We start from the raw sequence: 24108 nt of genomic DNA, 5'->3' as shown, positions 1-24108 counted from the left end.
GAGGGAGGCAGGAGGATGCTCAGCACCACGGACACCATCGCCCCCGTCACCCGACCTGTGCCCCCCACACCAGCCTGCAGCTCTTCCCCTCCCCTCCTGACATGACTCCCACCAGGGACAGACCCCCTCTGTCAACCCAAAGCATCTTATCCACCCATTCCTGCAGGGACAGACCCACATCCCTGATCCCCACATCTGCTGGACCCCAGTCTGGGAAGCAGAGCCGCTCTGGCCCCACAGCAGGGACACGATGTCCCAGCCCACCTTCCACACCGAACACGAGCCATATAAATCATCCCCAGGCAGATTTATTAGGGATGGATGTTTCCCCCACTCCACAGTGACACTAAGAGCATTAGCTCCGCTGCAGCCAGAGCTGTTCCCGCTGGGATCCGCGCCGGGAGCTGTCACGGGTCCCGGCCATTCATCACCATTAAGATCCACTCTGACTTTTCATTTATTCAGGATATTTTTCTCCCTGTGCCAACAGCAAGGGGCACGAGAGATACAATCCAATCTGTGCAGAGCACAAGAGGATTTGGGAAATTTATCTGATTTTCTTTCTGAGCGCTCCAAATACAAAGGTTTCCCAGGGAGAGAGGGGCTCTCTGAGCACTGCCAGAGCCCAAACCAGCACCCAAACTATCACCAGGGGATGTGCCACAGGGAGGAGCAGAGCCAGTGTCCTGCCCACAGAACCAGAAGGTCCCTCAGGTCCCTCCCAAGCCATCCCCAGGAGCAGGACCCTGGCACTCACTTGCCGGCCGCGTACACCTCGGCCGTGTCGAACAGGTTGACGCCGCTCTCGTAGGCGATGGTCATCAGCTGCTCGGCCACCTGGGGCAGGGAGGGAGGAGGGGGGACAGGGGTCACATCCTGAGCCAGCAATCCCCTCCTGCACCAGGAAAGGCCCTTGAGGGCAGCAAAGGGGCTCCAGCAGGGCTGGGAGGGGTGTGAGCATCCCCTGCCCAGGGGAGACCCTTGGACAGGGCACCCAGGGGGTCCTGCACTGGCCAGAGAGGCACCACAACGTGGATTGGCACCAATTTCCATTTGACTCACCCTGGCAGGAATTAGTCTCTTCCCACAGGAGCTTTCTAACAGGAAAGCAGCCAAGAACTTAATAGGTTTACAGAAGATACTCTGCAAATCTACGGAGTTTAACACAGAATGATGAGTTTAATATTTTCTTGGCTGCCTGACGGGCTGTCCTGCAGCTCCCCAGCGATGCCATGGGGCATGAAAACACCTGCAAGTCATTTTGTGGGGTCCCCATGGGGGTCTCGCTGCTCCCTGGGGGATCCTGCCCTTCAAGGGGCTGGAAGCTCTGAGCCAGTATCCCAAGGGTGGGCATCCCTCAAGGATGGGGCTGTGTTTCTGCCCTATTTTTCCACGTATGACCCCTTTGCACGGCCTTACTCAAGGTAAGGAGGGCAGGAGTACAGGGAGCAAAGTGATCATGGGAACAAATCATCTCATAGTGCCAAGAGATAAACCTGGTGATCCACCAGGAGAAGCAGCAATACCAGGAAAGATCAAGTGAATTAAAAGGCAAACCCCTTTGAGTTCAGGCTCCTGGGCTCTTTTCCTCATTCCAGAGCTATTTTGGTGGTTCTCCCATGCCCTGGGGGAAGGCAGCTGGATGGCTGCTCTCCCGTGGGCACTCACATCTGGAGTGTACCTGGGCTGGAGGGAAGCCCAGGTGCTGCCCAGCGCTCCGGGATCAACGGAGACCAGAAGCCATCTGCTCCAGGGAGGAGCACGGATGAAACCCGAGCTCACTCCCATTTGTTTCAGATCATTATGTAAACACAAACCACCCTCGTGAGCCCAGCCCCTGCCTGTGTTTACAACTGGTGCCCATTTCATCCACAACAGAAGCAGTGCCCAATTTCCACTCTGAGATCGGTGCCGCTGCCAGTGGGGACAGCATGGAAAAGGAGATGGCTCTAAGGGATACATGGATAGATGGGGTTTGTTAGAGCTGGTCTCTGGAAATGTCACATTCGTTAGGGGTTTGCAGCAGCAGTTTTGTGCAGCTCCTCCAGCTCTGGTAGCAGTGGTTTCACCAAAAACACCTCACCCTGCTCTGTACCTCCTGCTTTGCACTGAGACTGAGCAGCACTCACCTCGTCTGAGATCTGACCCCCAAAAGTGACCCATGTCCCTGGAAAAAAACACAAAAGAATCTGTTACTACAAGAGGCTTTTAACATCCAAAATTTCACTTGACCAAAATTCAGGCTCCTTGGGGTTAAATGGGTTTAAAATGGCGTGAGCTGGTTCAGAGGGTGGTGTGTGCCCAGGAGAGCTCCTGCAGGGCTGACATGGAGCCCCCTCTCCCAGGGTGGGAAAGCACATGGAGGTGCTCAGGGCAGTGCCAGGGGATGTTGTTCTGCCAAAATACAGTTTGATTCAAATCATAGAATCACCAGAGAGTGGCTTGGGTTGGAAGGGACCTTAAAGTTCATCCAGTCCCATCCCCTGCCATGGGCAGGGACACCTTCCACTGTCCCAGGTTGCTCCAACCTGGCCTTGGACACTTCCAGGCCTTGAAATCTGAAGTTCTTTGCAAAACAGTTTGTTTTCCTAAGCTTCAATTTGATAAATTGGGAAAAAAACTTAATGATGCTGCCTCAACACATCATTTGGGGAAGGAAAATCTTCTTAAATATGTGCTTCATTCCACATCGTACAGGCCAAAATGAGGAAAAATGATTAAGAAAGAAATATTTCTTTTGACGTGAAGTATTTAAAACCCAAAGTGACTTTTCCCTGGAACTTTTCCATAAAGCAAATGTCCAAAGCCAAGGCAAAGCCAGTGGGCAGAGCTTTCCTTAGGCTGGCTCCAAAAGGAGCTGCAGTTTAGACTCAGTTGCAGGCTCTGGTCTATTATTAGGAAAACCTGGGGCATTATTTCTTCAGGATCATTGCCTCAAAAAAAATTAATCTGTGGTGGAAACAACGTGTGGATTTAACCAGATCATGGAATAGTTTGTGTTGGAAAGGACCTTTAAAGGTCACCCAGTCCAACCTCTCAAGGAATTCCCATAGGAACATTATCTCCTGTATGTATTTTATATATACATATTTAAGGAATACATATTTCCTAAGGAACTGGCAGAAAAAGGGAGCTGGGGAAGCCCCAGGTCACTGCTCAGCCCTCCCTCCACCCCTGCCCGTGTGACCTCACCCAATCCCCCGGGGCAGCAGCAGTGGCTGTGCCATGGCCTGTGCCAGCTCCTCACAACACCCTGTGACCTGCAGCACAGCTTCCCCTCACGCTGCTCCACAGCTCCACTGCAGCTGGGCACAGAAGCACATGTCACTCACTGAAGGGACAGGGCAGAGCCCACGTGGCTCACACAAAACACTCCAGAATTTAAAATTCTGACTTAAAACATCCCTCCATAAGGAAAATAGAGGGGTTCAGGCTCCAAGCTGGAAAAGCCGGTGAGATTTTTCCCCATCTCTAAACGTGTTCCAGGCCAGATTGGACTTCAGTGATCCCTGTGGGTCCCTTCCTACTGAGAATATTCTGTGATTCTAAGTTGGACAGGGCTTGGAGCAGCCAGGTCTAGTAGAAAGTGTCCCTGTCCTTGGCAGGGGGTTGGAACTGGATGGGCTTTAATGTCCCTCCCACCCAAACCTGTGTGTGAGTCATGATCTGAGCGAGGCAGGGACTGCAGTGCCAGTGAGGGGTCGAGCTCTGACGCTGCCAAGGGGCAAGACTTCAGTTCTCCCTGCCTGGTGGCACTCACAGAGATGCAGCAGATCCCTAAGTGCTCCCACACCCTCATGGGGAGGGTGAACCCTGAGCAGAGGCAGAAGCGGGGCAGGTCCCTGCTGCTCCCTCCGGAGCTCTTTGATCAGCCCTGCCTGGAACAGAACAGGAGTCGTCGTCTCTGTCAGGAGAATCTTGCTCTCTTTCCCTCAAAAAAAGGTCAATCTGAATTTTTTAATACATCAGGTTTCTTTGAGTGCAAACAAAGTTATTTAAAGACACACAAAGTGTGAGTTCAAACCAAAACTCCCGATTTTCCCGCAGAAAAACCCGAGCCAAGTTTTCACAGATCAGAAATATGGAAATAAAAGAAATGAGCAAAGAGCACACATATTTCCAGCTAATTTTACACTTACTGCTGCTCTCTATAAGGGCAATAATGGGGCAGGAGCTACCCCTGCAACACCTTACTGGTTATAGACCTCAGGAGAGGTATTTTCTCTTACTGTGGGAGTAAAATGCTCTGGTCCTGCACAAAGATAAAAACGAAAGCAGGTTTCAATTTATCATTAAGCTTCTTCATGTAGATAAAAAAACCCCACCCAAATGAAGCCTGATTTCCATGTTAAAGCTTTGGAGGTGTTATTTTTATAGGAATACATTAAAACATGTTTCTATCAAAAAATGGGTTGAGATTGTTTATCCCAAAGTGATGGTTTTTTTTTTTTTTTGCATAAGCAGCACTCAGATCCCTAGCACAGGTGAGAAAGAGAAATATTTTTACCTCTGTGGACTGCATATCCTGCCTGGAATTTCTCTGGCTGTGGCCTTTTGACACAAACCACACCCCACCAAGGGACAGGAGGATGATGTGCTCAAGGGTTTGGGCACACAGGGCTGGCAATGGCTCATGTAAGAATAACAAGCACCTTAAATCTCTTTAAATGCAAGTAAAAAAATATATGATACAGGATCTACCTGCCCAAGATCCATCTGTGCCCCCAGACCCAGCTGAGGGGACAGGAGGGGCTGGGGACACTGAGCACCATCAGGAGCACGTGGGTGGGGAATCCTTGGGGTCTCTTTTTGCCATGATCATCACAAAAACCAGCAGGAAGGGAAGTTTGGGCTCAGCAAGGTGATCTCTAAACCATCAGATGTGGTTGGGAAAGGGAGAAGCTCTGGTAGGGAGTCAGGAGCAGGGAAGGCAGCACAGGAATCTCCCTCCACGGCCACCCTTGGGCAGTTGGGGTGGGGGGCACCCACTCCCTGAGCAGCTGGGGCAGAGGCACAGCATGGCAGAGGCACAGCCTGGCACAGGCACAGCATGGCAGAGGCTGCTCAACTCCCTTTTAAAATGAAATTTTTTAAAAAGGCAAAAATAAGCACAAGGCACATTTGGCATTTTAAACAACAGCCAAGGATGATTCACAGCCTCAGCCAATACACTCATTTTGGAAGAAAAATATACTGGAGAAAGACATGCCTTGTTTAATTGCTACTTTCCCCCTTTCCAGTCGCTGTCTCTCTAGCTTATCCCAATGCATGGTTTATAAAGACATCCTCTGCCCTGGGGCTCAGCATGGCAGTGGCAGACAGACCTCTCTCTCCTGCCCTTTGCCATCACCTTGCTCCCTTGCCTTGGAAAACAGCTTCCCAACTGGATATCCTCCCCTTCAACAGGAACTTCTGCATTAAACCCAGATTTGGCTCCATTTCCATCACACCCCCGAGCCCAGCAAGGTGTGATTCTTTGTGGGATTTGTGCCAATGCAAAATCCACCCCTTGCTAATGTCACTGCCAGCAGATGTGTCACCTCTGCAGGAATTCCTGGCTGAACTCCACACTTCCCCTGCTGCCAGCACAGTGTTATCCCTGCCCTGCTCCTGGCGAGGACGGTGCCACATGGAGCTCTGGCACGTGGGGCTGGTCTGGAGCCCAGCCCTGAGCACAGCAGGAGCCTGGGCTGGGAGTGCAAAATCCCTTTCCCAGGGCAAAGCCCAAGGTGGAAACAGCAGCATCTGACCACTTTGGGCTGAAAAACATCTATTTTCGTAGCCAATTTTGAGCACAGGGTATCCCAGCAGTGGCTGCAGGAATTGCTTGCTTGGGGAGGGTTTTTTCTGTGCTTTTGTAGATGCTTTTGTGATTTGGGATGGCTGTTTTTGTCCTGCTGCTCGTTTCCTTTGAGCCAGGGCTCAAAGCTTGTTGGAGGCTGTCTCAACATTCTCTCAAAATCAACAGGAATCCACAGGCAGGATTTGGTCTGAACTAAATACATGAGAAACATGACCTTGTTTTTCCCCTGCATCACAATCACGTTTTGGATGCAGCATCAGGCCAAGAGCTTTGTGCCAGCCCAGGGCTGGGCTGTGAAGTTCCCTCAGGTAAAGCTTCACCTGGAGCTAAGGTGCTCAGAGGAGGAGGTGAGAGCTCAGCCCAGTCAGGAGCAGGACTCAGCACCAGGGAGCTGCAGGAGCCTGGGCCAGGGAAGCTCAGCCTGGCAGCTCAGTCCAGCAACCCAGGAACGATGCTCAGCCTGTGCTCCAAGGGGCTCAGCTCCCCAGAGCAATGCCCAGCCACCACCCAAGGGGCTCAGGGACCCCTCCCAAATGTCTCTGCCTGTGGAACATGCTGCCAACTCACCTGTCCTGCACTTGCTCAACACTGGTGGCACCACACACAGCCCCCAGCAAACACACTCACGGCCACGTGAGTGGGAAAGGCAGGGCATCATTAAAGGGCCTGTGCTGCCTCAGCCCTTCCTGCCTTTGATTTCTGCCCCACTTCCCGTTTTTCTCCACTTTTTCATCCTGCAGGATGAAGAGCACTCCCACCTTGCTGAGATTTTGCAAGGCTTTAGAGGAAGACTGCTGAGCCCTCAGAAACTTTAGTGAACCTTAAATTAGATTTTCATGCTGCAGAGAGCGTAGGGAAACACATTTATCTTTTGGGGAATTGCAACAGAGAAGGCATTTAGAAAAGTCATATAAGGCAGCGCTGGGAACAGACACCTGATGGATCTGCAGTGGGAAAGGTGGGACAAGGGGGATGGTTTGAAAGTGAAAGAGAGGAGATTTAGATTAAATAGGGAGAAATTCTTGGCTGAGGGTGGGGAGGCCCTGGCACAGGTTGCCCACAGAAGCTGTGGCTGCCCCATCCCTGGGAGTGTCCAAGGCCAGGTTGGATGGGGCTTGGAGCAACCAGGGATAGTGGAAGAGGAGTGGAACTGAATGGGCTTTAAGGTCCTTCCAATCCAAGCCATTCTATGATGTGTTGTGGTGTACATTCCAGAGAATTCCCGAATTTCAGGCTTTCCAGCTCTGCTTTCCCCTATTCCTGCTCACAGGGCAGGGGCTGTTGGGATCAGTGCTGCTGGAACAGGCTGAGATGCCCAGCAGCCCCCCCAGCCCCCCACATCCCTGCACAGCTGTGCTCACAAAGGCTCAGTATATTTAGCTGCTGCTGCAGTTCCACCCGCTTGAAATTAAAGAAAAGCTCTACAGAATGTTTTTCTTTTCCTGCTGCTGCTTCCTTCCCGGAGCTTTTCTCCACCACCACAACATCAGCACTTGGGGAAACTGTGGATGATAAATAAAACCTCTGCACAGATAAGACAAGTCCTTTCCAAGGCTGGGTCTATTTTAACCAGAAGGGCTCTTGGCAGAACGGGCCTTATTTATATGACTCGTGGTACAGGGTGACTTTCACAATCCACTCTATTTTAAAATCAAACCTCGGAGCGTGTTGGAAAAAATGAGCTGACACCTGCCCTGTGAGCATTCCCAGCCCTGGCAGGGATGGAGCTGGAAGGGGATCCCACAGCCTCAGTGGTGCCAGGTACAGGCAGAGAGCCCAGGGCCTGCCATCACCCACTGGCTCCCAAGGCAGCAACACCTGGATCTCAGGAATGCTCAGCCTTGATCAGTGCCACCTGGGCAGGTAAATCCCCTTGGGTTTACCCCTTACACTCCCAGAACCCCTGTGCTCTAACAAGCTCCTCTTTTCCAACAGCCTCCAGACCTTATTCTTCTGTCTGAACAACAGCCTGAGCTGAATAATCATGGAGTGGTTTGGGATAGGAGGGACCTTAAAGCTCATCCAATTCCAACACCCTGCCGTGGGCAGGGACACCTTCTGCTATCCCAGGTTGCTCAAAGCTAATAACGATATTATTGTTAAATAATGTTACTGTTATTGGACTTTCCAAGGAAAATTCCAGTAACTACCGACCCAAATTGCATCCAGGATGGAAATGTACTGATGACTAAAGCCAAGCATCCTACAGGATGCTTGGTCACGAGCCTACAGACAGGACAGGAGTGTTTCCCCGAACTCAAGGAGAATGTTTCACAGGTTTATACCTCAGAACAGACTTCTTGTGTCTGTGTGTATGTAAATTGATTTAAATACTCTGAGTGAGTGTAGACGAATGTTGCCATCTTAGATTCGTAATTAGCTTAGGCTCATAATTAAGTTACTGTTGTGCTTATAGCAAATCCTATTGAGTCATTTTATAAATGTTAAATTAGCCAACTGATTAAGCACTGCCACTGTTGTGTTGATTAAGCATTGCTAAGTCCTTTAGACCTAAACCACTGATCCAGTCTAAGGCCAAGTTTGGCCCAGAGGGCTTCTCTGAACCCTGTGACTCAACAGGAGGGTCTCCCTGCCCCTTTGCATCCTCACCCTCCTCTGTCCCACTATCCACATAAATCATTGGAGACTGATTTTAATCCGATTTTCCCTTGTGTGCTCTGTATAGTAACAGAAAATACATAGTGATAGAACTGTGCCATCAAACTCTGTCATGCTTTTACAAATTCATATTAAACCTGGTTTTGCCGATACCTTTTCCAGTGATTCTTTAAGCAACCTAAACCATGCTGGTGCCTCCAGCTACCTGTGCCAGCCTCTCTGACTCCCCAGGAACAAGGACCCCTATTAAAACAGGGCTGGAGGGGCTCTGGCAGAGCATCCATCCATCCCTGGGGGGGGGCTGTGCACATCCCCAGGGTGTTTAAGCTCCTGATGTCCAGCCTTGCACTGTGGGAAGGTGCTCACAGTGAGAAAACAGCCTCCTCCTTTCCACAGCATTTGGTTTTTATAAAAACATCTATATCCCTGCACTTTCAAGCACTGTGCCATGTGTGGTTCAGCTGCCATCAGAGGGATTACTCGCCTGAGTAAAGCCATCAGGAGGGATGCAGCCCAGGGCACAGGAGCAGCCATGGACGAGGGGCTGTGGGAGCTCAGCATCCCTGGGGGCCCTGCAGGGCCAGCACGTGGGTGTGCTCAGACAGGCCCCTCTGGATCAAATATCGATAGGATAAAATATTGATGAGGTGTTCTTTACTTTTTCAAGTCAGTATGGAACAGGAATAGCAAGGTACAAAGGCTGGATAAAACGAAATAGGAATGTGCCCCCAGCCCAGGCAGATTGGTGCCCCCGAGGCCAGAGCTGGGACACTCAGAGCTCCTGGGCACACTCAGACATGTCAGATGGGACCTCTGTGGGCTGTTCCTCGCAGGCTTTAGGGCACATCAGAAGGATTTGATGACACAACCCCTCATGCAGCTTGAGCACTGAAGGGGGAGAATATTGTGGAAGCCAAAGGTACTCACCCAGTCCAAGGCACGACACTCTCAGCCCGGATTTCCCAAGGTTCCTAAGGTGAAAAGAAAATAATTAGAAAATACTATTCCTTCCCAATATCCTGCCCAAGCTGGTGGATTCTCCACAAACCCAATGTCCCATAGTTTCCCACTCCAGTGGAGGCAGCACCAGGATCCCCAACACCAGCTGCTCCTCCACAGCCAGGAGATAAAATTATCACCCTTCTCTCCTCCTCCCTGAGCCAGGCTGGAGACAAGATAATCAGCCCTGAGACAGTGCAGTGTGCCACACATCAAACCCCTGTCCTGTCACCACAGCACAAAATCCCCTTTAATTACAAAATCCCCTTTAATTCCACCCTCCTGCTCCAACCTCCGCAGTGCAGCCAGGGCTGGGCAAGTGTTCTGCCAGGTCACAGTATAATTTAGGGACCATCCATCTACCTTTCCCTGCAGAGCGCCACAAACATTCCCAGTGCTTTTTGCTGCTCCTGCTGAATTATTTAAAGCCAAATAAAATAAAATAAAACAGAAGAAAGAGGCCTGCTCACCCATGGGCAGGGTCAGGACAAAACACCCGACATTAGCACAGGTTGTGCCCTGTGCTTTCAGCTCTTTCTCTTTTTACACGCTGGATTCTGTGGCCATTTCAGGTTTTCATTCCCATGGCACAGTTTCCCCCTGGAGCACAGCCAAAGGCATCCCCAGGGGGGCAGGAGGGCCAGCCCAACACCAGCCAGCACCCTCGGCACTGAGGTGCCCACTCTCCCACCACTCCAGGACCCCTTATGCCACTGCTGCACCCAAAATTTAACTCTGATGACGGGAATTTAAAATTGTGGGAGACACAGGAACTTGACCTGGAGTAGCTATTTGAGAAGCTGCAGTTGCATCTCCAGCCCCACAAGCCCCCAGGCTCACAGCACGGCTGGGGCAGGCACTGACCTGATTCTATTTCTGTTCTATTTTTTCTTCTTTCCCCCCCCTTCTATATTTTCTTTCCTTTTTTTTTCCTTATCTTTTTTCTTTTCTTTGATTTTTTTTTGTTTTTGAGTGCAAGCACAGCTGGACCCTGCAGCCCAAACCCAGAACAGCACAAACACTGCCCATCCTCCCCAGCACAGAGTGTAGCCCTCAGAATGTTCAAATCCAAACCCCAGCAGCTGCCTGGGTGCTCCAGGCAGAGCTGCAGTGCTGCAGGAATTCCGGATTCCTAGTGTTGGGATTTCTGCTGGACACAGCCCACCCGCTGCATAACACCCTGTGGAGCCAAGGGCTGCTGTTCATTCCCAAACAGTTCAGGATTATTTTAGGAAAGAGGGTTTTTTAAATCCTATTTCTCCCCGACCTGTTCTTTGCCTTTCAAAGTCTGGCTTTGCAGAGGCTCGTGGCTGTGAGGGCACAGCTCAGCCATGTGCCCCTCTCTCTACATAAATATAAATATATATGTATATACACACACATATACCCTTTATAGATGCATTTGCATATATATTGTTTATATGTACCCCTATATATATATACGCACACATATACCCTTTATCTATATGCATGTACATATCCTTTATATGTAGGTTTTTATATATATATACACACACACGCACATCCTCAAATATATATATGCATGTATACATTGTGTATATGTACCCCTTTTTTATATATATACACACACCCCTTTTTATATACACAGAAACCACTTGATACATAAACACACATATACCTGTTATCCACATGCCAACACATATCCTCTATATACACCCCTTTATACATATATATATGTGCATTTATATACACACGGTGTGTGAATCCCTATGGTGTCTCCATGCATTTATAGGGGTCCCCACTCCTCCAGCAGTGGGGTCTGTCCCAGGGTCTCAGCCCAGACACCAGTGACTGTCCAGTCCTGTCCTGTCCTGTCCTGTCCTGTCCTTCCCCACAGGTCCCCTGGGCCACAAAGCCACATCAGGGCTTGTCCCTCCCCGCTCCTGGGATTTGAGGGGTACAACACACTCAGTTTTGTTCCAGGGAGCAATAACCAATTCTTTGGACAGTCTGGTAAACCAACAAATCTGGAGAGAAATATTGTGTTTGGATTTCCAAAGCTTTGCCATTTGCTTAGCACACACATGACCTGGATATTTGGAAGGTTTCTGTTGAGAGCCAATGCTGAAAATGCCAAGTTTCTTAGTGCAAGATCCCTCTGGCAAAGAGAGCTCAGAGGGTGCAGGGCAGGAGCATTCCTGAGCCCACAGCCCAGCCTGGAGAGCATCACCAGGTCTGCTCCCATCTCTGGCACTCAGAGACTCTCTGATGAGGGGGAAAGTGGAGAGGCCTCACCAACACAGGGAGCCACCAAACCAGTTGAGAACTGGTCCCACTGGGGATGCCTGAGCTCCCAGCACAGCCCCATGCTCTTGAAAAGCTCCCAGGCACTGGGCTGATTCCCAGACAAATTCCTGCTCTGCCACAGGAGCTGGTAGAGCGTCAATTCAAGACCTGGTTCTCCTCTACCTCCCTGAACAGAAGAAGAAAAACCAACAAAGACCCACAAAAATACAAAAACCCACCAAGTAAATATATCTATACATTTACACCTATTTTGCAGCTTCCAGGTGTATGTGTATATATCTGTATATATCACACAGATACAGAGACACACACATCTGAAAGCTGTAACATTGCCAAGTAAAATCAGTGGTCAGTCTCCAAGTAACAGGCCAGTAAATACTTTTTGTGCTTCTCTTGCACTGCTTCCCAGGGCTGAGACAATTAACCAGCTCAGTCCCTGGAGCTGAAGGGAGAGTAGCTCCACCCCAGACAGCCTGGAGCATCCACCAGCGGTGGTACCCGACATCCCCCCTGCCCACAGCCTTTTCTCCCAAACTTGCACCACAAGTGAGACCTGAAGGTGTTCAGCACCTCACCCCTGAGTTCTTTTAAACCAGAGTCCAAAATCAAACAGCACCACACCAGTGTGCTCCCCACAGCTATGGCAGAGCCATGCCTGGCCTCTGGAGGAGCCCCCCAAAGGGGTGGAATGGGGAAAGGAACAGGAAGGACGGGATGTTGTGGCAGGGCACGGGGCACCCCCCTCAGTGCCCACAGAGGAGTGTACAAACCTCCCCAGGAGCACCCGGGGCACCCAAACCTCCAGCACAGGGCACTTGTAGCCACCTCATTGCATAGAAGCCACAGGGCATGGGGTTTTTTTGTGAGGAAAAGGGACACCACACTCTTCCTGCTGTTTGTAGCTTTAAGAAAGATGTGTTTTAAGCTTAACTTTAAATCTTCCCAGTTTCCTTCTCCAGGGAGCAGCCTCAGGGCAGGGGAGCACAGCATCCGTATGGTCCCATCCTGGAGGCCAGGACGGAGCAGGGGACAGCGAAAGACATGGGGACACAAAGCCCCCCCCCGAGAGCCCAGCCCTGCAGGTGGGTCTGACACAGCCCTGCTTTCCTGGCACAAGCCCACGGTGACATTTTCCCCGCACGGCAGGAGCCGGAGCCAACAGCCCCGTCCCCGCAGCACCAGCGGCTCCGCCAGATTGCGCCGGGTTGGCGAGCGGGGCCGAGCCTCTGAATCACGGCAAACACAGCTTGGAGTCAGGGCTGTTGTTAAAAATACACCCAGGCACCAAAACAGCGCTCGGGGAGGGGTGACATTTCCCTTGACTAGGCTTTTCCAAGCGGAGGGCACAGCGTTTCCCGGGAGCCGCGGGTCCCTGCCGCCGTCTCTCCCAGATCCCGGCGGCCGTGGCAGCATCCACGTGCCGGCAGCCTCCAGGAGCCGCAGCTAAATGCCAGGCAGCCCCACGCAAACAGCCAGGCAGCACGTGCCAGCAGCCTGGCAGGGAAAAGGCTGGGAAGAGGCGTCAGCCCAGCACCCACTGGAGCCGGGAGCCCCCGGGAATGAATGAATGGCACCTTCCTGCCCAGCAGGACCCTCGTGGGTGGCACGGCCACAGGGCTGGTCACCAACCCCTCTGTCCCACAGCAGCTCTGCCCAGGAAAACCACATCCTTGTTTTCTCTTGCCACATCCATGCCTGCTCCTTCCTCATCCTCCTCCATCACTCTCAGGTTCGGAGTCACTGTCCCCATTGTTGTAGGGATTTTCCCTGGGATGAGCTCAGATTTTTGCCTGGCAGGCAGTGAGAGGGTATCAGCTCTGTGGGTGGAGGGGTTATTCCAGCTGCACAGAGACCTGGAAACTCTTTGCTCAACTGCTCCTGCCCCTTCCCAGCTTGCAGCAAAGAGAAAAACCCCTACCTGGGCAGCAGTATCACATCCCCAGAGCTCAAGGGCACAAAGGGCTCCAATTCACTTCACCTCTGTGACCAATTCCCACTTCCCTCACTTCCAGCAGATTCACCACCCCTTATCAGCAGCTCAGCCCTGCCTGGGGACCAGACCCGGCTCCTCACATTCCACCTCGGCTGCTTGTGTAGAACTGGAGAGGAAAACCACAGCCCAAACTCCACCACAGCACTCAGTCCTTTAAACATGGAAGAAGTTGTACTCAGGGAAGACACTTTGGTTCTGGACCTGCTACGATGCTTAATAAGCCCGAGTTAATTATTTTGCCAGAAACAAGCAGACAAATGAAACTGGTGTTTCAGGGCCAGCGTAGGTCGATGCAGGACAACGAGGCACAGCCAGGACCCAGCCCTGTGGACACGCTCAGGGCTGCAAAAACCTCCAGCTTCCCAAAGCTGGGGGGGGAAAGCAGCATTTTGCTTGTTAATCACTTTGCTGTGAGCAGATTATGGGCAAGGGGAACACTTCAGAGGTGTGTCTGCTCAGGAGTGACGGGTAAGAAGAGCCTGTTTGTGTCTGAGGAACCACGGTCCAACACGCACAGGAAAGGTCAAGGTGACAATTTTTGGCTTCAAAAACCCTTTGGTTCAGCATCAGGAAGTCAAAATGACACAAAGAGAGAAGGGAGGACTGACATCCTGCAGGAGTACAGAGGGGTGATGAGAGCAGTTAGAGGCACTGGGATAAAGCCTGCTGGTGAAAAGATAGGGGAAAAGTACAGCTTGTCAGGACTCTCAGAAGCAAAAAGAGGGTGAAATCCACTCCCAGGGGAGTTTTCCTTGTGATGTGGGCACGTAGGAAGATCAGATTATGTGATTATGTCTGCAGTGTTAATTAAAGAGACAAGGACCAAGGCAGTGACACTGCTCTGGCACAGGGATGGCCCTTCCTGGCCGGACACAGACACGGCCCCACTCAGCAGCTCCTCCTTCCACACATACTGCACTGGAGCTTCCTAATAGGAAGTTCCTGCGCTGTTTAACCAAAGCTTTTTATTCCCTCAATTCCACTCCACTGCTCCCCCAGGAAAGCCTGTCCACTGGAAGAGCTGTTTCCAGCCTCTCCCAGATCCCCTCTGCTCAAGCCAGTATAAATAACACTGAACCCTTTCTTGCTGCTGAAACAGCCCTTCCCTGCGATGCTGCTGCCCCAATTAACTCACCAGGTACATTGGGGGCAGCCAATTACAATCCTTTGATTGTTCAGGGCTCATCTCACCACACTGAGGAAAACCTTTCCAAGTGGATGAGAAGTGGGATGATTTATTCCCCTCAAATACCCTTCCTGGGAAGGAGTTAAATGGATTTAGGGTTGCTGCACAGTCAAATTCTTCTCACTTTCCACTGCCAAATATTCACCTCCATTTTAAACCTCGGGCTCCTGTCTTTGTAACTAAAATTGACATTGCACACAATCTAATCTTCCTACGTGGCCACGTAACAAGGAATAAAATCCCCTGGGATTGGATTTCACTCTCCTTTGCTCCCGAGAAGTGGATGCTGCACGTAGGTGAGCAGCACACAATCCTGCCTTAAACCAGCACTGCCCAGCCTAACCCTCCTGGAACACGGGGTAGCAGCGAGGGCTGCGGGAGACGTGGAAAATTCCCCATCCTCATTTTGCCTCTGCACTCACCCAATGTCTCCTTCACGGCTTTTATGGGAACTTGGAGTTGAATTATTCCCTCAGAAGGGAAGCGCTGACTGTGCAGTCAGGGCTGAACAAGAGCAAAAGGAATATATAATTCATATATATATATACACACAGATATATATGTAAGATGAGCCTGGGGCAGAGAGCTCCCAAGGGAACAGGCACAGGGACCCTGGGGAGCCATGAGAAATGAGAGGAAAGCTAGAGAGTAGTGGGGCCATAGGGAGGACAAGGCTCAGCTCTGGGAGGACACAGGGAGGGGGGGAAACCCACCATGGTGACATTTGTACGAACACCCACTGCTGAGGTAACAGGTACAGCACAGCCCTGCAGCCCTTGTGACACCTCCAGGCACAGGGCAGACAGGAAGTGTAATTACTCAATTTTAATTAACTCTGGAGCAGGGGAAGCAGTAAGAGCCGGGCAATGGCAGTGGGAGCTGTAACAAGGGGCTGCAGGGACCCAGGAGCAGCCCCAGGATTGGCCCCCCGCCCAGGCTGAGCACCCCACAGTGACCCCTAGCTGTCCCCATCCCTCCAGAGCCACATCCACCCTCCCAAAGTCACACAGAGCCAGCTCCCCACGGTCCCCAGCAGGACAGAGCACCTACCCCAGCACCCAGCCCTGGCACAGAGCAAACCCCTTCCCCTCCAACAAGCAGTGGAGAAAAGAAGGTAATTCACTTCTTCTTACCTCCACCATCAACCTTCCAGCCCCTCCACAGCTCATCATCCACGGCACCAACTGGGTACCTTTGGAGCACACAGAGCTGGAAGAGCAGCACAAGCCCCACACACAGGGACACAACCAACACCCCCCACCCTCCCAGCAGAGATTTATGGCCTGAGACACCTGTGCTGCTTAATCACCTCATTAACCTACAAGTGGTTCCTCCTGTTGTTCAGAGACAAAGCAATTACAAGAAAATACATCCCATTTATCCAGGTGGGGATTAGTTTCCCTGCTGCTCTTCATTGCTCAGAGCAGGAAGAGTTTGGGTTTGCTCAGTTGTGCTAACACACTCCCCCCCAAATCAGCCCAAACCTTCCCTTCCAGTATTCCCAGCTGTACAAAGGGATCAGGATAACCATCCTATCTGTCTGTCTGTCCATCTATCTGCCTATCTATCCATCCATCTGTATATCCATCCATTTATCAATCATTCCATCTCTCCATCTTTCCCTCCACCAACCTATCCATCTATTCATCTATCCACCCATCCATTTATCTATCAGAAATGAGAGAGAGAAGGAGTGAGAGGTTTTTTTCTGGGGGAAAAACATAAGTTTTAAATAAAATCTCTGCAATAACACATACAATGACTAAAACATTTTCGACTCCACACCCACAGAAGAATCATCAGGCTGGGAAGAGCTCTACAGAAATCAGATTGAGCTGCTTTTGGCTCGTTCCAACCCCGGTTTCACTGCCCTGTGCCCGTGGCTGTGCCCGCAGAAACCAACCTCCACCAGAAATGCAAAGCCAAGGGGACAGACCCTGCGTGGGTCGGTGCCACCTCAGCAGCCCCGGTGGCAGGTGACCCCCAGGACCCCATTCACAAGCCCTGGGGCTGCCAGGGAGGGATGTGGGTGGGGGTCTTGGGTCTGGGGGGTCATTTCTCACCCCCTGTGTGGGGTACCACCAGCTCCTGGTGCCCACGGCCACGCCAGTGGCATCGGGGTGAGAAAGGCAAGAGGGGGAGGCAAATCCCAGCATTTCTGAGTATTCCAGCCTGGGGAAAACATGCTGGGAGTGTAAATGGGGGGAAAGAGGCAGGAGGGGAGAGGGGGGCTTGGAATGGAGCAGAGGGGAAGGGCACAAAGCCAGCCCCTGGGCAGGCATCACACACAAGTGTTTCTGTGGGCATCCCCCGGCTCTGCTGCAGAAAGGAGAGGCTGGGGCACCCCTCACATGGCACAGCCCCCTCACAGATGGGGACCCCAGGGTGGGGATGCAGCCCCCCCGCCCATCCGATTAAGCAAAACTGGGGAAATCATGCCATGGTTTTCCGGGACATAAATTGCAGAGTTGTTTTATCGCTACAAAAATGTGGAAAAAAAAGTAAAAAAGTCACTGTTCCTGACGCTGGTGGTGGGAAAACAACGTTGCTTAGAAACATCCCCATCAGGGCTCCAGAACTGCTCCTCTCTGTGCAGAAAATGAATAAAATATGTAATTTATTCCCTGGGAAAAAAAAAAGAGCCTGTTTCAAGTGACACCAAAATCATCATGAGAGCAGAGACCCTTCCCATTGCCCTCTCCCACTGCAGTGCATCCAGTGTCCTTCCCTGTCACCTGTGGAGTGGGGACAGTGACACTGGCCTTGGTCTCAACCCCATCCCTGGCACCTGCAGGGGAAGATCTTGGAATCCCAGAATGGTTTGGGTTGGAAGGGACCTTAAAGCCCATCCAGTGCCACCCCTGCCATGGGCAGGGACACCTTCCACTAGCCCAGGTTGCTCCAAGCCCCGTCCAACCTGGCCTTGGACACTTCCAGGGATGGGGCAAGTTCCAGCTTCTGTGGGCAACCTGTGCCAGGGCCTCACCACCCTCCGAGTAAAGAATTTCTTTCTAACATCTAATCTAAATCTCTCCTCTTTTAGTTTAAAACTGTTCCCCTGCGTCCCATCACTACCTGCCCGTGTAAAAAGTTGCTTTCCCTCTTTTTTATAACCCCCCTGAGACGTACTGGAAGATGCTCAGCTCTTCCTAACATCTCATGTACAAGCCATTTGTCACGATTCATCGGGCTCAGTCTTGCTGGGAGCCGAGGGTGAGGCACCATGGAGGTGTTAATTCTCTCCTTTAATTAACTTGGGTGGTTTCCTGCTCTTCAGGCTGGATTTCGTTTGGCTTCCACAGCTCCCAAAGCCCTGCAGATCTCAGGCAATCAGGAGCTGTCCCTCCGCCAGGCTCTGGTGGCAGGAGGTTGTCTCTGAGTGGTGTGGGTGGGAATAGAGACAAATAATGCTTTCTGTCTCTCATTCTGGGAACAAAACACTCCACAGCACTCACAGCAGTTCCCACTAAATTACCGCCCGGATTAGCGGCAGCGGCAGCGACGCAGAGTCGCAGCTCTTGGCTGGTTCCTGTGGTTCAAACCCATTTCCACAGGCAGAGATGGTGAAGTGAGGGAGGTCTGAGTGCCCTGGGACACTGCACATCCCAGGAAAGCGCTGGATACGGCACATCACTCATCTTGGGTAGTGCCAGAGATTGGTCACTGCTGGGGGGAAATGGTTTAGTGCAGGATTGGGGTTAAAACCTTCAATTTGGAAAACAAAAATGGTGGCTTTAACCAAAGCCCTACCGAGCAGCTTTCCCTGCTCTAACACACACCAGCTTCCTGCTTGTCCCTCAGAAATATTCCCTGTTTCTAAATGGAAATTGTTTCACCCTCATACGAGCTGAAAGACCACCCTAATTGCTCCGTAATATCCAACAGAGACAACCCCAGCTGAGAGGGACCCTCAGTGCCTGGCTGTGCCCACAGGGGCAGGGTGTCCCCACAGTACCGGGGTGTCCCCACAGTACCAGGGTGTCCCCACAGTACCGGGGTGTCCCCATGTCCAACAACCCATGGCCGTGGGACCTTCAGATGCTCATACCAAGGCACCACATCCCAGCAAAGGCTGCTTGTGAGGACAGGAGTCAGGACAGCTTCATGCCATAAGGCTGCAGCAAAGACAGAGAACCACAGAATAACCTGAGCTGGAAGGGACACACAAGACTCCTCAAGTCCAAGCCCTGGCCCTGCACAGGACAACCCACAGAATCCCACCGTGTGCCTGGGAGCGTTGTTCAAATGCTCGTGGCCCTGCTGAAGTTCTGATATTTGGGCAAAGCATCACATCTCAGGAAATTTGAACTCTGTTTTCCAGCGATGGGAAGCAGAGATGAACACACGAAGCTGCAGAAGCAGGACCAGCGTGGGTGTCCCAGCAGATACTCGAGCAAGCTGAAAACACAGATTTATTCCCTTGCTGAGCACGTGCATCCTTAACTTTGCTTTAACATTCAATCTGACACCTGCACTGTGTGCCTGTGCTCGTGTTGGCTGCTTTGCAAACTGCTTTGTGATCTTCTGCGTGCTGCTGAAATAAAGCAGCGCTGGGTTTGGATCGTGTGTCTCTGCAGGAGTACAGTGAAGGTGCTCCCGGAGAACACTGCTTTCCTGAGCTGTCTGAGGGTGGAAGTAGGTGGGCCACAGAATCCTGTAACCACAGAATGGTTTGGGTCAAAAGGGACTTTAGAGACTGTCTAGTTCAAGCCCCCTTCCTTGGGCAGGGACACCTTCCACTATCCCAGCTTGCTCAGAGCCCCATCCAACCTGGCCTTGGACAATTCCAGTCCATGACACAATCCCAGGTGCTCCTCTGAGCATCTTCCTTCCCATCCAGCTTCTGCAGCACGGAGCAGTGATGTTAAGGATTAGGTCAATGACACAAAACAGGAAAAAATCCTGCTACCAGTGGAAAAACTGCAGAGGCAAAACAGGACAGTGTTGATGGGCTGGGAAAAGGCAGTAGGGAAGGCAGGAGGTGAGTCCTGGGCAGTGGGAGTTGGCTCGGGCACAGCAGGGGCAGCCAGGATGGGCACGGATGGCACAAGGGGACAAGCAGGTGCCTGAAGGGCGTCCAGCCCCCGTTCCTTGGCTCCCTTCTCACTTCCCAGCTCCCCTCCCGTACTCGTAGGGCCACCGGCTGTGTAGGTGGTCGGCTCAGCTGAAATTCCCCAGCGTTTTTCTTGGCTGCATCCTCAGAAAAGTTGCAGATGACGCATTAAAATGTAGATAAGGCAGAGGAGATGGGCTGTGGCCAAGCACAGGGCTTTGCCAGGGTGCTGGGCCTGCCCGTGCCATGGGCCAGGCTCCTGCCCACCCCCACCCATCCTCCCACCCCGTCTTCCCACAGCTGGAACAGCTGGGGCGGGGCACAGGGTGGGGATGCCAGAGCGGGGGCACCTCTGGCATCGGCGTTCCCAGGGGAACAACTCCTCCTGGAGGGCCCCATTCCAGCAGCACATCCCAGAGCAGAGCACAGCCCACGGCTCTGCTGCCCCCGCCGTGTTTCAGCATCGTTGGACCCCGGGATGAAAGGGAGGAAACAAAAAATTATTTGTCATTCTGCAGCAAGGCTTGCAAAGTGCAGGATTTCAAATGTCTGAGGAAATTGTGTTATCCCTGTAAAAAAACCTGATTGAATCGAGTTGTTGCCAGAAGTAAGAGGACGTGGGACTCTCCATCCCTCCTGGGGGGGGTAATCCACAGTCCCCAGCGATGGTACCCAGCCCCATGGCTGGGGAGGACACGGGGATGGAGGGATGGGCACAGCCCCAGGGACACACCCTGACCCTGTTCCACTGACCACATCCATCCCACTGCACACCGTGGGAAATCAGCATCCCAGTCACACCCCTGTGCAGGGTGCTGCCTGTGCTGTCACAGCCCACACACCCCACGGGGCTGTAAATAATAAATGCCATTTTCTCTCATTTTGGTGCCACTTCCCACTGAAAGAGGCAAAATAAAAAATGTAAAAGCCTGTCAATGGCTTTTCCTTCCCAATCCCTTGGCCCACCCTGGAAAGTATTAGTCACTAAGGTGAAGTGGCTGAATATCTGGAACTGGAAAACAGGTATTTTCTCCACAGGCAGGAGAAGCTAATTCTGACACAATCCCAAGACTAAGGAAGGGGAAGGAATCTGAGCAGCCCTGGACTAACATTGGGTGATCAGTGCAGCCCTGAGCAGTTCCACCCCATCAGCAGCCAGGAGCATCCTCAGCAGGGCCAGCTCAGGAAGGGGAGTCCTTCACTTTGGAGGGGCAATTTATTCCTGCACCAATATTTAGGTAAAAACTATTTGCAGGAAATATTATAATAATAAGCAGGTTGAGGTAGGGAAACCACCGGGAAAAATAGTGGAATTTGTGTTTTAATTATTGTGTGGGACTTTTGCCTTTTGAGAGAGGAAAGACATTTTTGACAGATTTTCCATACTGCTGAACTGCCTGGAGTGACAGGACAGGACAAGGGGAATGGCTTCCCACTGCCAGAGGGCAGGGTTAGATGGGATATTGGGATGGAATTCTTGGCTGTGAGGGTGGGGAGGCCCTGGCACAGGGTGTCCAGAGCAGCCGTGGCTGCCCCATCCTTGAAAGTGTCCAAGGCCAGGTTGGACAGGGCTTGGAGCAACCTGGGCTAGTGGGAGGTGTCCCTCCCTGTGGCAGTGGGACTGGGTGATGTTTAAGGTCCCTCCCAACCCAAACCACTGTGGGATGATTTTCTGACTCTCTGAAAGCAGCTGCAGCAGTTTCCCAGCCAGCACAGCTGAAGCTGTTTTTCTGTGTTGGTTTTTACGGCAAATTCAATGCCAACAGGAAAATATAGGTATGCCATAAAATTTTTATGACTTCATCCCCAAAATATCTCCAAAGCAGCTTGTTTACATAAAGGGCACGTTTTTTTGGATGACTTTCAGGAGCAGTAAATCCAACCGGCCCCGGCCCTGCTCTCCTCCCTCGTGCCCTTTCCATGCATGGACACCATCCCATTTATTGGATCCAGGATCCTCCAGAAGTGTTGCATCCAGCTGGATTTAAGCTGCCACGGGCCCTGCATAGACTGTCACACCACTCATGCATTTGTAAGGAAGACTGCAGCTCAAACCCTCACCCAGGTCCCTCTTTGGGAGCCGCCAGGGACAAGGCACCAGGACCTCACTGGGGGCCTCCAAGAGCCTCAGGCCCAGAACAGGGCTGGGACAAGGGGCAGGACACAGCACCCAAATCCCTCTGTGCTTAGGGAGATCGACCCTAAACATCTACTGACTTTACATCACAATCAACCCACCACCATGAGCCACCAGACCTTGGCTTGTTGGATATTTTCCAAATACAAAAACACAGGGAAGTTTTGCTGGAGTAGGAGCTGTGGAGACATCCCCATGGAGCTGTCCCTCCCTGCCACGGTGTTTGGCACCCACTGAGCCCTGGGCACAGGGGAGATGTCCACAGACTCATAGCAAGGACACGTCACCCTGGCTTTACCCTCTGGGCTCAAGTCACACACCGAGCCTTTTCTTATCCTCAAAGACAATTAAATTCTTAATAAACATGTTCCACAGAAGGCGTTTTATAATGTTAGTCTAAAATAAAAATAAGTGTGCTCAAAATTCCAATTGGATTTCGCCAAAGCAGCCAGGCTAAAATAATACATTTTAAATGTCTTAAACTGTGCACTTCACAAGTAATTAAATTAGCAGCGTTCCTGCACCACGACTTTCCTTCCATCCATTTAAGCATTAGATTAAAGTTGTCAGGCAGCCTTCAGATGGAAAATACCACGCTGCAGGGAAGGGCTTGGGAGGAGAAGAGTGGAGCAGGGTGAGTTTTAGCAGCTGGTGGGTCAGGGACCTGCTCCAGCCATCGCTGCGAGCCAGGGAGATGCCCCCCTCCCAGGGGACAGCCACTCAGTGCCACTGCCCAGGGAGTGGCACAGGTCTGGGGGGCACAGGAGCAGCAGTGCTGGGACAGCCACTCGTGGCTGACAGGGACACCTACCCAGGGGTGGTGGGGATATTCCCCCAGAGGTGACAGGGACATCCACCCCGGGGTGACAGGGCCAGGCACCCAGGCTGCTCTGTGCCCTTGCAGCCCTTCCCCATGCCCCTCACCTCACCCACGGGTGGGCAGTGAGCAGCTCTGCCACACACCCCCCCAGCACCACTGCATTATTTAAAAACTTCCTTAAAATATCAGCGTTTTGCTGCCACTTAACCAAACCACCATGAGAATCATGCTCCTGGAACACCATTTGTCCTTGAATCCGATCTTGCTCTCCTGAGCTCATCGCTCTCCCTCGGGAATAAAACAGGGGGCGGGAATCGACGGCAGAGCAAGCCCTGGGTTCCCGCTGTGCCCAGTGCTCCCAGTGCCACCAGCACTGCAGGACAGTGCTGTCCCAGTGTGGCACAGAGGCTGGGCAGTGGAAATCCCTTTGCCTGCAGACAGCACAGCTCTGGGCATCACTGCTCTGGCAAAGCCCCGGGGGAGAGCTGGGAGCAGCTGGGAGCAGCTGGGCAGGTACTGCAGAGCAAAGGCAACTTTGCTTTATCTGACACCTAGGAGAGGAGATCCATCTTCAGTGCTTACACTGGCCCACACACCTGCAAAGTCCTCATTTATCATAGAATCACGGAATTGTTTCACCTGGGAAGACCTGGAAGATGACTGAGTCCAACTGCTAACCCAGCACTGCCGTGTGCCGAAGAGGCGACAGCCAGGGAGGAGTGTACCCCTGCCAGGGAGGAGTGTACCCCTGCCAGGCCCCTTCCACTGCCCTATTTCTAGAGTTTAGGTGGTAAATAAATGTGTACTCAAACCTAAAGCTGGTTTAGCACTGCAATGTCAAACACAACTTTTGCCTCAATGTGACAGGACGAGACAAACTCAGACCCCACCAAGCCCCGGCCTCACCTCCCAGCTACAAACTCCTGGGGAGCCACTGGGAGTCTGGAACAGCACAAATCAGTAGATTCTGCTCACTCAAGTGGCTCCTTTTCCTCCCCCTTTGAGTTATTCCTGCCTCCTTTGTAGCCATTATCAGCTACAGTTCCTGGGGGGAAAAGCATTGTGAATTCAGCGTAAATCCATTCTGTTCACTGGATTAATCTTAATTTGCAGCAAGAAAATGAAGATCAGACAATGAGCCATAAAAGTCAACCTGATGTGGGAGAGCTACTGAAATAATATGGAACTCTGATATCAAAATAATTGTGCCATTTGCATGTGAGAGTTTAA

General features: G+C 51.8%; 1 protein-coding gene across 2 annotated transcripts in view; it reads right to left on the bottom strand.

The window, feature by feature from the left end:
• The window catches only part of KCNAB1 (potassium voltage-gated channel subfamily A member regulatory beta subunit 1), a 58629-nt gene that overhangs the window by 13120 nt on the left and 21401 nt on the right, over positions 1 to 24108 (bottom strand). For both annotated transcript variants that reach the window (XM_027731169.2, XM_027731176.2), the window contains exons 2-4: positions 9350 to 9393; positions 2130 to 2167; positions 758 to 837 (exon numbers count right to left, since the gene is read on the bottom strand). In XM_027731169.2, coding sequence (XP_027586970.1) covers positions 758 to 837; positions 2130 to 2167; positions 9350 to 9393 — 162 coding nt within the window. The remainder of the gene's footprint in view (positions 1 to 757; positions 838 to 2129; positions 2168 to 9349; positions 9394 to 24108) is intronic.

Source organism: Pipra filicauda, unplaced genomic scaffold, assembly GCF_003945595.2.
Source record: "Pipra filicauda isolate LSUMZ 115617 unplaced genomic scaffold, ASM394559v2 scaffold78_size3787270_pilon, whole genome shotgun sequence".
NCBI lineage: Eukaryota > Metazoa > Chordata > Aves > Passeriformes > Pipridae > Pipra > Pipra filicauda.
This window is presented reverse-complemented; position numbering and strand designations above follow the sequence as displayed.